Genomic DNA, 18,327 nt, shown 5'->3' with positions numbered 1-18,327 from the left:
GGGCCTTTGAGAAGCACAAGTCTTCTGCAGCTGACAAACCCTGCCGCCCACAGGTCCACCCACACAGTCAACACAGTCCTGCCCTGTGTGCGCACCCCGACCTCCCCAAGCGGACCCAGTCTCTCCACGGCGGGAGCCCCACACACTCCACCACCGCCCCACACTCTCCACCCGCTCCTTGTGCACACCCTGCCCGGCTCAAGTCGGCTCAGTTGCCAGGCTGCAGAGAATCCAGTCACCAATCTATGCAGGCCCACAAGTTACCTGAGGGCTTGTTGTTGGGTGGGGCCAGTCTCTAGGGTGGGCTGCCTGCCCTGGCTGAGCTGGATTAAATCGGTGCTCTAGTGGGTGGGGCAGACCTGGGCTAGCAGGCCTCAGGGAGAACTCCAATGGTGTCCGTGTCAGCACGCCCACACCAGGCCACAACAATGGCCACCGCCAATGTCCCAGTCCCTGGAGAGGTCTCACCCCTCACCGAGATGCACTCAGGGCCCAGTAGGTGAGTCTCTTTTCACCACAGCACTGTGCACCTTTCTTTCTGGTGATTTTAGGATGCTTTCTGAAACGGGTGAGTTTGCGTGCGGGCCCTTTAAGAGCCGGTTTTAGTTTCTTTGTGAACAGGGTTTTCTGGGGGTACTCCCCAATGCTTTAGTAGCAGGCAAAGTCAGATATTATGCCGCTGGTCTCGATTGTGCTGGGTCCACAAAATGCCCCCAGCGGGGGTGCTCCCCGGCTCAGGGACCCCGCCTCCAGGGAGGCTGCGTACCTGTCAGCTGCTCCCCGCGGCCGTGAAGCTGGCGGCTTGTGAAGGCGGCGTTTTTCCTCTCCAGAAGGGATCTCTGCCTCTTCCACCTCAGTTAGGATTGTCCGTTGTTGCAGGAGTTCCTCTCATCCAGTTTTCAGTTCTGTCTCAGGGGTAATTTTTCCACGAGTAGTTGTAAATTGGCTGTGTCCGCGGGAGGAGGTGAGTTCAGAGTCTGCTTACGCCGCCATCTTGACTTCTGTCTCTCCGAAGGATACTATTTTAAACTGACAGACAAAATAGTAAAAGATTAAATAAGAAGGAGATTAATGGCACTGTAAATGATAAAAATACAAAACACCCACTAGAAAAAAAATACAAATCTTCCTAAACACTAAAACAAATGTTTAAAAGAAGCAAGGAAGACACACCAAATAAAAAAAAAACAGCAAAGTAAATATAACATAATACACATAAAATAATAAGACAGAATTGAGACTAAATAAATCAGTCATACTAATAAGTGAGAGTGGGTTTAACCCACCCATTAAAAGAAAACAATTTTCAAATTGGCCCCTAAAGCAGAACCCAACTCTCTGCTATTTACAAGGAACATAGCTAAAGCACCCCTGTTTCAGGCCAGACTGGCTGACTCTGGGCTGTTTAGACCCCACTCGTTATTGGTTCCTGCAGAACTCTCAGTCTGAATTGTGTTGTGGTGCCAGTTCTCCAAATCTATTGAATCCTACTCTGCTTCATATTCTCATCTTTACTTTTCTTCTATAATTTCCAGCTCTAACTTTCGTAATCTTAATATATTTTGTCTTTTTAAGCTACCTTAAATCCTTTATGGAAAAGATGCAGTATAAACAAACAAATAAATGAAATATTCTAAATTTTCCTTACTGTTAACAAACACTGAAAAGATCAGGTTTCCTGGGAAAGGAATAAATAATTTTCTGCCTTAAAAGAGTCCAGTGCCATCCCAGTCCCCTCATCTGGGCAATGGGGATTGGGAGATTGTCTAAGGTCTCTGGGAAACTCGGCACTTCTGCTCATCGTTGTTTCCTGCACTTCTTCCATCAGAACTTTTTGCTTATGTAAACACTTGTTTATCCTCCGTGTTGACTTTTAAGGGTGGAAAGCTTACATACAATGAGGCAAGTTTTTCTACACTCTCATTAGTTTGTTCCTTGCTTTGGGGGAATATTTTAAAATCCTTAGTTGTATAACTTTTCCTTGAAGTGCTTTTCTTTAATAAACTTGAAAAAATTGTTGTTTTACTCGTGTGTTTTTTCCTCTCTCAATTGTTATAGAGAGCCCAGTGCCAAATATTATCTATAGTATTTAAAATGCACTTTATCTAAGTATAGATATGAATTTTGTTCTTTAAGCTTTTAACTACTTTTTCTGTACTTGTATGCTCCCGTAAGATGACACTACCCTCTTCCGTGTTTTCTCCTGTCCCCATCTTTTCTCCTGTCCCCCCAGTGACCAAGCCAAGGCACTCTAGCATAGATTCTCTTGTGGTTTTTTTTGAGGAAGAGTGACCCTGAGCTAACATCTGTTGCCAATCTTCCTCGTTTTTCTTTTTTTTCTCCCCAAAGCCCCCAGTACATAGTTGTATATCCTAGTTGTAGGTCCTTCTAGTTCTTCTGTGTGAGACATCGCCTCAACATGGCTTAATGAGTGGTGAGTAGGTCCACGCCCAGGATCCGAACCGGCGAACCCTGGGCTGCTGAAGCAGAATGTGAAAACCCAACCGAAGAAAGAAAGAAAAAGAAAATAAAGGGAGGGAGAGGGGAAGGAAAGAAGGAGGGGAGGAAGGAAGGAAAAGAAAAATAGAAAAAAGAAAAGTTGAGAGAACAAGAAGAAAATGTTAGGCAAAGAAAATAACAAAGGCCTATTGTTGAGAAAAAGCTTGGCACTTTTAGGGAACTGAAAATACGTTATTATGGCGGTAATACAGAGTTCAAGATGATGAGAAGAGACTAGAAGAGAAGGCTTGGGTGGCAGAGAGGTCACAAAGAGGCTCAGTGCTTCTCAAACTGCTTGTGGTGAAAGATCCATTTTTTAAGTTTTCAATCTGTTGCAGACCTACACTTTTGCAAATTACTGGAAAAGGAATGACTGATGACGTGTTTGCATGTCATGGCAATATCAGATAACTATAAAGGTTCCCAACAGCTTACTTTCAGTTTCTGTCCTGACCTCGTTGGGGACCAGTAGCAGCTGGTTGACTCCTGTGGGTCAGGGGCCACCCTTGAAGAGGATTGTTGTTGTAACCTACATCCTCATCCTGAGAGTAATGTGGAGCCGAGGAGGGTTAATCACGGGAGGGATACTCTGACTGCAATGTGCAAATATATGGTTTACCCTTAAGTGTCTCTTCCCCCTTTTGATCATCTTTGCGTATCTGCCTCAGAGAGTCTTTCCGCTAGGTCACCCCTCCCAACCATTCTTGTAAGGTTAACATAGTTGTGACCTCCTCCGGGGCATCGAAAATCCATCGCATATAAATTGCTCCAGAATCTGCTCCCGGATCTTTTGTGATAATCCCTAGCATTTTCACTTGAATATAGAGCTCCCAGAGTTGGCTCGGGGCTAGTGAGGTCAGCGGTTTGTGTCTCTAGCGAAAGACCCTGTGTCAGCTGTGAGACACCTAGTGTTTTTCTGCTCCAGGTACAGCCCTCTCAGGTCTCTGTTTTTCCTTCATGGTCAGGATATGGGAAGGATCTGGAAATTCCTGAAAGTATTCTCACTTTATTCAGTAGCAGTGATTATACAGATTTCTACAGTCTGAAATTCTAAATTTTTTCCTCAATAGGAATTAAATACCATTTAGGCTCAAGCTGAGAAACCAGACACTTTTCTTAGATATTATTAAGGGCCCAGATCAAGTAAAATCAACATAGAGGAGACTTCTGGTTAGAATGTAAAAAGTTGCAAGAAACCATCAATCCGGGGCCAGCCCGGTGGCACAGTGGTTAAGTATGCGTGCTCTGCTTTGGTGGCCCGGGGTTCACAGGTTCGGATCCTGGGCATGCACCCATGCACCGCTTGTAAAGCCATGCTGTGGCAGCATCCCATATAAAGTAGAGGAAGGTGGGCACAGATGTTAGCCCAAGGCCAATCTTCCTCAGCAAAGAGGAGAATTGACATCAGATGTTAGTTCAGGGCTGATCTTCCTCACAAAAAAAAAAAAAGAGATCATCAATCCTACCCTAACAATAAGAAAAGGAAGATAAGGTACCAAAAAAAAAAAAAAAAAGAAAGAAAAGAAGTAAAAAATAATCAGAGAACTGAAGGTGCAAATAAATATCAGTAAACTAATTTCAATTGATGAGCCCTTCCCAGAAGTAGAGTCTCAGGAATGCTTTCATCCCAGATAGAGTGATGGGAAGAGAAGAAATATACCATAGATGAAGGGAGGAGAAATCAGCTTGCTAAACTTTTATTTAAGTATAAACAAATAACATATTTACTGAGGTATAATTGACATAAAATAAACTGTACATAAAGTGTACAAATGTATATACCTGAGTAGTCATCAACACAATCAAAATAATGAACATATCCATTGCCCACAGGTTTCCTCCTGCCTGCCCCTCATCCCATCTCAAGGCAACCACTGATCTGCTTAATGTCTCTAAGGATTAATTGCATTTTCTGGAGTTTATATGAATGGAATTATGTAGTAATTGTTCTATTTTTATCTGGCTTTTTTGACTCAGCATGATTATTCTGAGATTTACCCATGTTTTATGTATCAGTATTTCATTTCTTTTCATGGCTGAGTACTATTCCATTTTATGCATGTACCACAATTTGTTGCTCTGGTACTTGCTGATGGACATTTGGCTTGTTTCCAATTTTGGGCTATGACAAATAAAGCTGGTACAAACATTCCTGTACAAGTCTTTGTATGGAAATATGCTTTCATTTCTCTTGCATAATTAACTGGGAATAGAATGGCTGGATCACATGATAGGGTGTATGTTTACATTTCTGGGAAATGGCCAAAATGTTTTCCAAAGTGGTTGTACCATTTTACATACATTCCCACCAGCAGTGTATGAGTCCCAATCACTCCACATCCTTATCAACACTTGGTAAGGTCAGTCTTTTAATTTTAGCCATTCTAATAGATATTTAGTGCTGTCTTGTTGGTTTGATTTGCATTTATCTAATGACTAATCATGTTGAGTTTATTCACCATCAGTATATCTTCTTTCTATCCATTCATATCTTTTGCTCACTTTTTAATTGGGTTGTTTGTCTTCTTATTATTGAGTTTTGAGAGTTGTTTACATATTCTGCCTTCAAATCCTTCATCAGAAGTATTATTTGCAAATATTTTCTCAAATCAGGGGCTTATCTTTTCATTCTCTTAATTTTTAATCTCTTAATAATTCTTTTCAGCCTCAATTCTTTTCAATCTCTTAATAATTTTTAAAATTTCTCTTAATCTCTTTAATTTTGATGAAGTATAATTTATCTTTTTTTAATGATTGTACTTTTGACATTGTGTCTAAGAAAAATTTGCCTGACCCAAGGTCACAAAGATTTCTCCTATGTTTTCTTATAGAAGTTTTGTATCTTTAGGTTTTACATTTTGATCTATGATCCACTTTAAGTTAATTTTTGTATACGGCATGAAATATGAATCAAAGTTTATTTTTTTGCATATGTATATTGACTTTTTCCAGCACTATCTGTTGAAAAGTCTAACCTTTTCCCGTTGAATTGCTCCTGTACTTTTGCTGAAAATGAGTTGCCCACATGCATGTGGGTCTGTTTCTGTATTTTTTATTCTGCTCCATTGATCTACTTGTCTTTCTTTACACCAATACCACACAATCATGATTACTGTAGATTTATAAGTCCAGAAATCAGATAGTGTTAGTTTGCCACTTTATTCTTATTTAGCAAAGTTGCTTTAACTCCTCTAGATTCTTTGCATTTCCCTATCAATTTTAGAATAACCTTGTCAAATTCTTCAAAAAACACCACTGGTATTTTGATTGGGAATGCACTGAATCCAAAATAGATCAATTTTGGAAAATTAACATCTTAATATTGAGTCTAATGATCCATGAACACAATATTAAGTCCCCTTTTTAGGTCTTTTTTTACTTCCTGTCAGTGATGCTTAGTAGTTTTCAGTGTACATGTCTTGTACGTCTTTTGTCAGGTTTTCCCCTAAGTATTTCATACACTTTGATGCTACTGTAAATGTAATAGTTTATTTAATTTTAGCTTTTGATTGTTTGTTGCTAATATATAGAAATGCAATTGATTTTTGTGCATTGATCTCATATCCTGCAGTGTTTCTAAACTCGTTTGTTAATAGCTTCTTTGTAGATTTCATCCAATTCTCTACATCATGTTGTCTGTGAATAAAGATCATTTTACTTCTTCCTTTCCAATCTGAATGACTCATTTCTTTTATTGTCTTATGCCAGTTAGCTTAACCTCTAGAAAAATGTTGAATAAAAGTTACGAGAATTGACATCCTTATCTTATTCCTGATCTTAGTGGGAGAGCATTGTCTTTCACCCTTAAGTATGATATAACTGTAGGATTTTTGTAGATGCACTTTTTCATATTGAGGAGGTTCCCATCTATTCCTAGTATGGTGAGAAACATACTCAGCTTGGATCAATAGTTGGATTTTGTCAAATGCTTTTCCTGGGTCTATTGAAATGATCACATGGTTTTAAGTTTTTTTTCTAATAGGGTGAATTACATTGTTTGATATGTATATGTTAATTCAACCTTGGATTCTTGTGTAAGTCCCACTTGGTCATGAGATATTATCCTCTTTATATATTATTGGACTTGATTTCCTAAAATTTTGTTTAGAAATTTTGCATGTATGTTCATTAGGGATATCAGTCTATAGTTTTCTTTTGGGATTATTCATTGGCTACTGGAGTGCTTCAAAGAATTTCAGAAGAAGGTTCGTCTATGTTTTCTAGGCTACAGTAAAGCCTTTGACTGTATGGATCATGAAAAGCTATGGGTTGCTCTAAAAGAAATGGGCGTGCCTCAGCACTTGATTATCATGATGCATAACCTGTATTGTGGAGAAGAAGCCACTATCAGGACAGAATATGGAGAAACAAAATGGTTTCCTATAGGCAAAGGTGTTAGACAAGGGTGTATTTTATCTCCCTGTCTGTTTAATCTGTATTCAGAACATATTATACGAAAAACTGGGCTAGACTCAGATGAAGGAGGAGTGAAAATTGGTGAAAGAAATATCAACAGTCTAAAATATGCAGATGACACCATCTTACTGGCAGAAAGCAGCAATAACTTGAAATGACTTCTGATGAAAGTGAAAGAAGAAAGTGCCCAACCAGGATGGCATTTGAACAAGAAGACAGAAATCATGACTACAGAAGAACTACACAATTTTAACATAGACAATGAAGACATTGAGATTGTTAAAGATTTTGTTTACCTTAGTTCAGTCATCAGTGTAAATGGGGACTGCAGCCAAGAAATCGAGAGAAGACTGAGACTCAGAAGGGCAGCAATGAAATAATTAGGAAAGACCATCAAGTGTAAGGAAGTGACACTAGAGACCAAGGCCGAGATTATCCACACCCTCATATTTCCAGTTGCTATATACAGGTTCGAAAGCTGCACAGTGAAGAAGGCTGACAGGAAAAAAAATGACTCATTTGAAATAAGGTGCTGGAGGAGAGCTCTACGGCTATCCTGGACTGCCAGAAAGATGAACAAGTGGGTCCTAGAGCAGATTAAGCCTGAACTGTTGCTGGGGGCAAAAATGATAAAACTGAGGCCGTCCTACTTTGGGCACATCATGAGAAGGCAGGATTCTTTGGAAAAGACAATAATGCTGGGAAAAGTAGAAGACAGCACGAAAAGAGGAAGACCAAATATGAGATGGATTGACTTCATAAAGGAAGCCATAGGCATGAGTCTACAGGAGCTGAGTAGGCCTGTTGAGAACAGGACATTGTGGACATCACTCATTCATAGGGTTGCCAGGAGTTGGAGCTGACTTGATGGCATGTAACAACCATTAAGTCTTTGTCAAAAATTGATATAGAGTAATGCTGGCCTCTAGAATGAGTTGGGAACTATTCCCTTCTCTTTTATTCTCCAGAAAAGTTTGTATGGAATTGCTATTATTTCTTGTTTAATTATTAAGTATAATTCACCAGTGAGGCCATCTAGGTCTGGAGTTTTCTTTGTGGGAAGATTTTTGAAATACAAATTCAGTTTCTTTAATAGGTAAAGGGCTATTTTAAGTTATCTATTTCTTGACAAAGCTTTGATTGTTTGTCTTTTAAAGAATTTGTCTTTTTCTTCTAAGTTGTGGGATTTATGGGCATAAAGTTGTTAGTAATATTCCCTTATTATTTTAGTACCTGTAAAATCTGAATTGATGTTACCTTTCACATTCCTGATACTGGTCATTTGTATATTCCCTCTTTTTTCTCATGAGTCTCTCTAGAGGTTATCAATTTTATTGATCTTCTGAAAGAGCTAGCTTTCGGTTTCATTGATTTTTCTCTATTGCTTTTATGTTTTCTATTTCACTGAATTCAGCTTTGATCCTTGTTATTTCCTTCTTAGGTTTTACTTTGCGAAACTAGTTAGAAAGACCAGAGGTTATTTTGTGAGGTGGCTGTCGAATTTGTAATGAAAATTAATTCTTTGTATACAAGTTTATGGTTTTAGGAATAACATTGACTTCTTGGAGAATAACAGGGCTATTTGCTACTTTATTAACAGCTATATCAAGAAGAAACGACAACAAGAAGCAGACCGAGTATTGCAGTTTATATAGCTTGTTGTAGAAAGTGCAGAAATTCCGAATTTAGCATTCTGAATCTATAGATCCACTTTTTACCAATGTGATGAATCATATAATTTGAACAATAGCCAACATTAGGAAAAAAGGAAATAAAGAACAACCTGATTTCTGGGTTTTAGTCATTTCTTACTAATACAGTAACTGGGCCGGCCCCGTGGCTTAGCAGTTAAGTGGGCGCGCTCCACGGCTGGCGGCCCAGGTTTGGAACCCTGGGCACGCACCGATGCACTGCTTCTCCGGCCACGCTGAGGCCGTGTCCCACATACAGCCACTAGAAGGATGTGCAGCTATGACATACAACTATCTACTGGGGCTTTGGGGGAAAAAATAAATAAATAAATAAATAAATAATTATTAAAAAAAAAAAACAAATATAGTAACTATTGTAGGACAAATTCTCTTGACATGTTTACTTACATTAGTCTTGTTCCGGCTGTGAACTAGATGATGTTACTCTACCTATGAGTACATTTCTTTTTTATTTTCCCCACCTCCTGGCTTTTTATCCATCTTTCCTGAAATGCATTTGCTCTCTAGGCACTTTCTAGGCTTAATGGCGTAGTAGAAGGTGCTCTGACTTTTGAGACAGATTTGCTACCAAATCTTTATTCTGCCACCTTATAATTATGAGAACTTTGGAAAGTTACTTTACCTCTCAGTGAGCATAATATTCTTAGTAAGTAAAAATGGAGCTAAAAAGCCTATGTCAAGGAGTAGTTGTGAGGATTAGGTGAGAGAACATATACAAAGTGGCTGCCATATAGTAGATCCTCAGCAAATGTCAATTCTCTTTCTTTTTCATTATGTAATAATGAAAATATGTTAACATAATATTTTATCTGAAGTTATGATACAATAGATTTAGGTTAGGCCTAATATGTAATCTAGACCTAATAATCTAATATCTGTTACTTCTATCTTTGTTAATTTCAATCTCTTTTAAACCCATAATTCACACTTAAAGGTGAACTCCTGAGAAGGATTGTACTACTTGTTGCAAATATAGAATTTAACATATAAGTAGATAGATTTGGAGCCAATACAGTTCACTCTATTGGCTAATAATATCTGTACAATTGTATTGAATATGAAAAACCTAAAGGGGAAACATGACATTTAATTTTGGGTTTTTTTGTGTGAGTTTTTTTTTTTTGGTGAGGAAGATTGTCCCTGAGCTAACATCTGTGCCAGTCCTCCTCTACTTTGTATGTGGGAGGCTGCCACAGCGTGGCTTAACAAGTGGTGTGCAGGTCCGCCCCTGGGATCCAAACCCGTGAATCCCGGGCTGCAGAATCAGAGTGCGTGAACTTGACCACTATGCCATTGGGCCAGCCCCTATGACATTTAGTTTTATATTATACGTTCCATAATTGGGAGGTGGGGTGGAAACAGAAGATGTGCTTTGCCAGTCCTTCACTCCTGTTTCCTGGGAACACTTCTCAAATAACTTTAAACCTAAACTCAAGCTGATTGCATCATTTCAGTTGTCTTCATCCATCCTTTATTGAACATCTGAATTGGACACCTGTGCTCATAGAAATCTTCTAGTTCCCATCTCTTATTGTAGCTATTTCTTTGATAGCCAGGTACAGGAAGGCCTTTACCAGCTGTAGGTGTAGTCTGGCAGCACTTGGCCAGGGGCTGCATGCCCAGTACCTCTTACTTCCTGCCCTAGACCTTTTCTGACTCAGGTATTGGTTTCCAGAGGAATCTGCTTCACACTCTGCCGTGGGTAACCCAGTCTCAAGGAGAGTTAAAGCCGTGGACATCCTTGAACAACAAGGGATAGAAACACAGGAATAAATGCTTCCATCTTTCATTGGAAAGACAGTTCTGAAGGTGTTTCATAAGGCTCCTCAGATGGTCCAGTGGAATTATTCATCATTGTCCCTAGTAGTGGCCAATTTGATAACTTATTCTTGTACTGGATTTCTAGCTTTCCCTCTTTCTCTCCTCCTCTCCCTCACTGCTGCTTCCTGGGCTCACTTCCCAAATAAATCACTTGTACCCAAGACTTTGTTTCAGGCTCTGCTTTGGGAGAAACACAGGCTAAGGAAACATCTATTATGTATAAATACCCTGTGCTAAATGCTGGGGAAACAAAGGTGAGAAAGATAGGTGCCTATCCTGGAGTACTTCACGATGTCATGCAGGAAACATATTACACATATTTAATATGTTTAATATTTAATTTAATAATTTTATTTATTTATTTTTTTCCCCCAAAGCCCCAGTAGATAGTTGTATGTCACAGCTGCACATCCTTGTAGTTGCTGTATGTGGGACGTGGCCTCAGCATGGCCAGAGAAGCGGTGCGTCGCTGTGCCCCTGGGGTCCAAACCCAGGCCGTCAGCAGCAGAGCTCGCGCGCTCAACCGCCAAGCCACAGGGCAGGCCCTAATATTTAATTTAAACATATGATTTCAATACAGTATGTTTATGCAATTTATATTCACTGAATACTTCTCAGTTAACCAATTCAAAGCTTAAATGAATAAATAGTCTAATGTGGGAGACAGGTATTTAAGGAGATAATTTCCAAATAATACCTTTTTATGTTTTAATTTACTAAATATATATCAGTTAAACAAATGGAAACTGATTTTCTTTTCTGCTCAACATGTTTGTGAGAATCATCTAAGTAAATGTAGGCAAATGTAGTTCTTTCATTTTATCTGCAGTATAGTTTGTCATTATAAAAATATATCAGGTGATTTATCCATTTATCTGTTGATGTATACTTGGATTATTTATACTTTTACATTTTTTTCTGTTATAAATAGTGCTTCCAGGAACATTCTTTTACCTGTCTTTTGGAAAGCATGACAAGTCTTTCCCCAGGGTATGTATTTAGAAGTAGGTATGCTGATCCGTGGAGCATGCTTACCTGCAATTTTACTGCATAATACCAACTGGTTTCCCAAAGTGATTATTACCAATATCTACCTCCTCCAGCACTGTATAAGATTCTGGTTTCTCCACAACCTCATCACGCTTCATATTGTCATACACTTTCATTTTTGCCAATGTGGTATGTGTGAAATGCTGTCTTGTGATTTTAATTTAAATTTCTTTAACTACTAAGGGAATTGAGCTTTTGTTCATGTTTATTCACTAAGTTTTTTGCCTGCTCAAATTTTTTTGCCTATTTTTCTACTGATTTGTTGTTTTAATTTTTAGTGTAGAGGCTGTTTATAAATTGGGTATTAGTCTTTTGTCAATAATATGGGTTGCAAATTGTGTCAACTCACAGTTTATGGCTTCTCTTTTTACATTTTTTAATAATATCTTTTGATGAATAGAAATCTTTAATATAGTTTAAGTTATTAATCTTTTCCTTTATCTTTTTATCTGTGTCTTTAGGAAATGTTCTCATGTCCTAATATCAAAAATGTATTCTCCTACAAATTTGTTTGTTGCTTTTATGCTTACATGAAAATCTTTAATCCACCTGGAATTGCTTGTTGAGTATGATATGCTCTAGGGGTTAATTTTATCTATTTTTCCCCTATCAGGATAATCAATTATCTAAAACATCATTTACTAAAAGCCTCTCTTTCCCTCCCTGGTCTGCAATGTCCACCTGGTTATAAAACATCTTTTTTTATATATAGTGTTCTGTTCCTAGAATCTCTGTTCTATTCTATTTTTCTCTTTGTCCATTCCTGTGCCAACATCAAAATGTCTTAAATAATATAACTTTGCGAGTAAGCAAGTTCCTCCACCTTGTTCTTCGTCTTCAGTAGAATCTTGGCTATTTATTCTTTGCTATTTGCTTTTCCATGGAAAAGCTTGTCACATTTCACAAAAAATGAAAACAAAAACAAAAAGATGGTTGGCATTTTTACTGGAATCACATTAAATCGATAGATCAATTTGGGAAAAATTTACATTTGTATTATTTAATTTGTGCAATCCATGAGCATGGTTTATCTGTCCATTTATTTAAGTCTTCTATAATGCCTTTCAGCATAATTTTATAATTTTTTCATAAAGATCTAGCACATCTTTTCTAATGTTTATTCCAAGGTACTTTATATTTTTAATGCTATTTTAAATGATTTAATTTTAATTACATTTCCTAGCTGTTTTGCTGGTGTGTAAAAATGTAACTGATTCTTGTGTATTTGTTCTGTATCAGCCTTGCTAAATTATCTTATTAATTCTAGTAATGTGTCAGTAGGTTTACTTGAATTTTCTATTCAGATGGTCATATTATCTAAGAATGCTGAATTTTGTTTCTTCCTTTCTAGTCTTTATACTTTTTATTTCTTTATCTTGCCTTATCATGTTTGAATAGTAGTGTAATAATGAGCATCATTGTCATGTCCCTGATTTAAAAGAATGTTTTTAATATTTCTTTATTTAGTATGATGATTGCTGTAGAATTTTGAGACTTTTTTTATTACAATTTCCCTTCTATTATTATTACGAATGCATGTTGAATTTTTATTTAATACTTATCTATATTTGTTGAGATTTTTATACAATTTTTCTCCCTTAAATTATTTTAGTGATGAATAACATTAATTGATTTTTCTTCTGTCAAACCAGTCTTGCATTCCTTGGATCAAAACTACGAGCTCAAGGGGCTGGCCGGATGGCGTAGTGGTTAAGTATGCGTGCTCCGCTTTGGTGGCCTGGGGTTCTCAGGTTCCGATCCTGGGCGCGAACCTATGCACCTCTCATCAAACCATGCTGTGGTGGCCTCCCACATACAAAATAGAGGAAGATGGGCACAGATGTTAGCTCAGATCTAATCTTCCTCAGCAAAAAGAGGAAGATTGGCAATGGATGTTAGCTCAGGGCCGATCTTCCTCACAAAAAAAACAAAAACTGCTAGCTCAAGATGTGTTTCATTTTTTGTTTTGTTAAATTTGTTTTGACAATTTTTTTTTTTATAATTTTATTTATTTATTTTTTTCCCCCCAAAGCCCCAGTAGGTAGTTGTATATCATAGCTGCACGTCCTTCTAGTTGCTGTATGTGGGACGCGGCCTCAGCATGGCCGGAGAAGCGGTGCGTCGGTGCGCTCCCAGGATCCGAACCTGGGCCGCCAGCAGCAGAGCGCGCACTTAACCGCTAAGCCACGGGGCCGGCCCTGTTTTGACAATTTTTGTATCTTTTTTTGTGTGTGTGTGTGAGGAAGATCAGCCCTGTGCTAACATCTGCCAATCCTCCTCTTTTTTTTGCGGTGAGGAAGACTGGCCCTGGGCTAACATCCATGTGTCATCTTCTTCCACTTATATGGGATGCCGCCACAGCATGGCTTGCCAAGCAGTGCATCAGTGCGTGCCTGGGATCCGAACCGGCGAACCCTGGGCCGCCGTGGCAGAACGCATGCACTTAACCACTTGCGCCACCGGGCCGGCCCCCTGTATCTGTTTTTATAGGTGAGATTGGGTTATAATTGCCTTTTTTAAAACCTGTCCTTGTTAGGTTTTGATATCATGGTTTTACCAGTCCCTTAAAATGAATTGAGAAGAATGTTCTCTTTTCTTTTACTCAGGAATAGTTATGCAAGACTGAAATCATTTGTTCCTTGAATGTTTGGTAGAACTCACCTGTTTTTGTGGGCTGTTGTTTTCATTGTGGGGGGATTTTAATCCTGATGCAACTTCTATTTCTTACAGAGTCAGATTTGTTAAATTACATTTTTCTGAGAATTTACTTCTATCTAAGCTTTAAAATGTATTGGCATAAGTTGTTTATAATATCCTCCTATTATCTTTAAATAACTGTAGAATCTGCAGTTATGTCTACTTTTTTATTTTTAATGCTACTCGTTTTCTCTTTCTTTATTTTATCTTACTTGATACTGCCAAAGCCTGGTCTATTTTATGAGGTTTTTTTTTTTTTTTTTTTTTTGTGAGGAAGATCAGCCCTGAGCTAACATGCATGCTAATCCTCCTCATTTTGCTGAGGAAGACCGGCTCTGAGCTAACATCTATTGCCAATCCTCCTCCCTTTTTTTTTCCCCCAACGCCCAAGTAGATAGTTGTATGTCATATTTGCACATCCTTCTAGTTGCTGTATGTAGGACGCAGCCTTAGCATGGCTGGAGAAGCCGTGCGTTGGTGCGCGCCTGGGATCCGAACCTGGGCCGCCAGTAGCAGAGCGCGCGCACTTAACCGCTAAGCCACAGGGCCGGCCCTATGAGTATTTTTAAGGAAGCACCTTTTGTTTTTGATGATTCTCTGTGTTGTATCTTTGTTTTCTTTAGCATTGTCAGCTCTGTATTAGTTTTCTATTGCTGTGTGACAAATGACCACAAACTTAGCAGCCTGAGCAACAATGGGTTAGCTGGATCCTCTGCTCAGTGTCCCACTAGACTGAAATCAAGATGCTGGCTGGGGCTATGATTCTTGTCTGTGATGTGGGATCTTCTTCCAAGCTCACTGGTTTTGGCAGCACTCATTTCCTTCTGGTTACATGAAGTCCTCATTTTCTTGCCAGTTGGTGACTGGGGACCACTCTCAGCTGTGAACAGCCAAACACAGTTCTTTTCTATGTGGCCCCCATAGGCAGTTCACAACAGAGCTATTTGCTTTTTTCCAGGCCAGTAGGAGAGCTCCTGCCAAAGCTTTAAATCTCTCTGACTTCTGTCTCTGACCTTTAGATCCTCTTTTAAAGGGGCTCACCTGGTTAGGTCAGGCCCATCCAACACTCAACAAGTGGGGATTATATGAGGTGTGTGCAGAGAGAGGCAGAAATCTTAAGAGCCATCTTAAATTTTTTCCTATGAGAGTTATTATATTTATCTTTTTAAAAAACATGTTGGTTTTATTTTGACATTTTCTTTTTAACTTCTGAAAATAGATGCTTAGTTCATCAGTTTTCTAATGAATTTTCTAAAATCCATTATAATTTCTTCTTTGAGCAATGTATTATTAAAAGTATATTTGAAAATTTTTTGATGTGTGAGTTTTTAAATTAATTTCCCTTTAATTACTCATTTCCTTCTTAATTACATTGTAAGAGAATATTGACTGTATGATGTTACTATTTGGAAATTTTTTGAAATTTTTTCTGTTTCTTATAATTCTGTCAATTCTTGACTTATATTATTGAGGTCATGTTATTTTGTGCATACCAATTCATAAACATTATATGTTCTTGATCAATTAAGTCTTTTATCACTAAGTAAGACCTCTTTATCACCAAAATTTTTAACTTAATATACTTATCTCAACTTTGTTAGTGTTTGTATGGTATAATTTTTACATCTTTATATTTAAATTTTTATTGTATCATCATATTTTATATGTCTTTTATCAACAGCATGTAACTGGATTTTAACAATCAAGTCTAATAACTTGGCCTGCTAATCAGAATTTTCACCACATTTATATTTTTGTAATTACTGACATATTTGGGTTATTTTCAGCATCTTATTTTGTGCTTTCTGTTTGTTCCACCTGTTCTGTGTTTCATTTCCTTTCCTTTTATATCTATTTTACATTATTATTTTGGAAATTACATATCCTGTGTCTTTTTTTTAAATGATTTTCCTAGATATTTAAGAATTCAAGCTTAATCTGTTAATATGTAAATTGGGAATATTTTCCTCCTCTACCTAACACCAAATTTTGAGACAGATACTCTTTCTCTGAGTGTGGAGCCCTTAGAGGTCACAGCTTTCTGAACAGGGTTTCCTAGTCAGTGTTTCCTGTTGGGAATATTCTAGGCTGTGTTTCCAGTCCTCCTGTCTTAGGAAGGCTATGAAAACAAACTCGGTGCCCTTAGGGAAAAACCACTTCTGGTTCCTTTTCCCTCTCTGTGTGTATTTGTTACTTGAATCACACTTACTGATTTTTTAAAAAACAGTGTATTCAGTCATTTGGCCTCGTGTTTTATTAGAACCAAGAAAGGACCGTTTTTCAGAGTTTAGTGGCACATACGTACACGCTGGATTAGTGTTTTGAAAGCTCCAGACTATAAGGGGCAAGGGGGAGTATGTTTCACTCTGTGTACAATTTTCAAAACTATTTTCTTTTCAAATGACAAAAGCAATAAGTGTTCATTGTAGCAGGTCATTAAACATAGGTCTTTAAACAAAAAAGGCAACAATTCCTCAATCCCTCATTGTTTCTGGCAACAATGCCAAAGAAAAGTCAGCCAATATTTACACTTTACAATGTATGCTTACCTATAGTTCTCTAAGCTCATATAATTTTATGTAAACACGATATACAATGTAGATTTTCTTTATTTTTATTATCAAATAATGCCATCATACTGTAAGTATTTCTGCAACTTGGCTTTTCATATAACAGTATATCATGCTCATTGCTCCATGTCAATATACATAGCCTCACATACTTTATTAATAGCAACACAATATTCTGTGGTATGTACATATGTACTGTAATTTATTCAGCCATTTCCCTGTTTATAAACAGTTCTTTCTTCCCCAGATTTTTACCACTGCAGGTAGGGACAGGCCAGCAATTAACATCCTTGTACACAAATTCTTATGTACTGGTGCTTTTATTTTTGTAGGATAGAGTCTGCTGGATCAAGGGCTCTGTACTTTTGTGATTTGCCTTCCGAAGAGATGATCACTGTTATGTGGGAGTGTCCTTTCCTCCATATCCTCACCAGCAATATGTATTATCAGTGTTTTTAATAGCTGCCAAATTGATGGGGGAAAATGCATCTCATTTTTTTTATATCCATCTGACCTTCCAGTAAGGTTGAACATCTGTTCATATGATTAATAGCCATTTGCATTTACCCTAACATGACAAACTGCATATACTTGCTTCATTTTTCTATCAGATTATTTGTTTACCTAAAAATTTCTATGGCTTTTTATAAGTTAGGAATAGTAACTTTTGTCTGTCATATATATTTCAAATATTTTCTCCCAGTCTCTCATTTGTCTTTTGACTTTGCATTTCACATACAGAAATTTTTTTTTTTTTTTTGATTTTTATTGATATTTTAATGGTTTCTAACATTGTGAAATTTTGGGTTGTACATTTTTGTTTGTCCATCACCCCATATATGACTCCCTTCACCCCTTGTGCCCACCCCCCACCCCCACTTCCCGGGTAACCACAGTCCAGTTTTCTCTGTCCATGTGTTGGTTTATATTCCACATATGAGTGAGATCATACAGTGTTTGTCTTTCTCTTTCTGGCTTATTTCACTTAACATAATACGCTCCAGGCCCATCCATGTTGTTGCAAATGGGACGATTTTGTCTTTTTTTATGGCTGAGTAGTATTCCATTGTATATATATACCACATTTTCTTAATCCAGTCGTCAGTCGAGGGACACTTAGGTTGCTTCCACTTCTTGGCTATGGTGAATAATGCTGCAATGAACATAGGGGTGCATAAGCCTCTTTGGATTGTTGATTTCAGGTGCGTTGGATAGATTCCCAGTAGTGGGATGGCTGGATCATAGGGCATCTCTATTTTTAATTCTTTGAGGAATCTCCATACCGTTTTCCATAGAGGCTGCACCAATTTGCATTCCCACCAGCTGTGTATGAGGGTTCCTGTTTCTCCACATCCTCTCCAACATTTGTTGTTTTTTGTCTTGGTGATTATAGCCATTCTAACGGGCGTGAGGTGGTATCTTAGTGTTGTTTTGATTTGCATTTCCCTGATGATTAGTGATGTTGAGCATCTTTTCATGTGCCTATTGGCCATCTGTATATCTTCCTTGCAGAAGTGTCTCTTCATTTCCTCTGCCCATTTTTTGATCAGGTTGTTTGTTTT

General features: G+C 37.9%; 1 protein-coding gene across 4 annotated transcripts in view; it reads left to right on the top strand.

Moving 5' to 3' along the window:
* Window positions 1–309: 309 nt before the first annotated feature.
* The window catches only part of DCLK1 (doublecortin like kinase 1), a 358,368-nt gene continuing 340,350 nt past the window's right edge, over window positions 310–18,327 (top strand). For all 4 annotated transcript variants that reach the window (XM_058548007.1, XM_058548006.1, XM_058548010.1 and 1 more), the window contains exon 1: window positions 310–499. In XM_058548007.1, the coding sequence (XP_058403990.1) occupies window positions 390–499 (110 nt within the window). In that variant the 5' untranslated portion in view covers window positions 310–389. The remainder of the gene's footprint in view (window positions 500–18,327) is intronic.

Source organism: Diceros bicornis, chromosome 9, assembly GCF_020826845.1.
Source record: "Diceros bicornis minor isolate mBicDic1 chromosome 9, mDicBic1.mat.cur, whole genome shotgun sequence".
In the NCBI taxonomy this organism is placed as follows: domain Eukaryota; kingdom Metazoa; phylum Chordata; class Mammalia; order Perissodactyla; family Rhinocerotidae; genus Diceros; species Diceros bicornis.
This window is presented reverse-complemented; position numbering and strand designations above follow the sequence as displayed.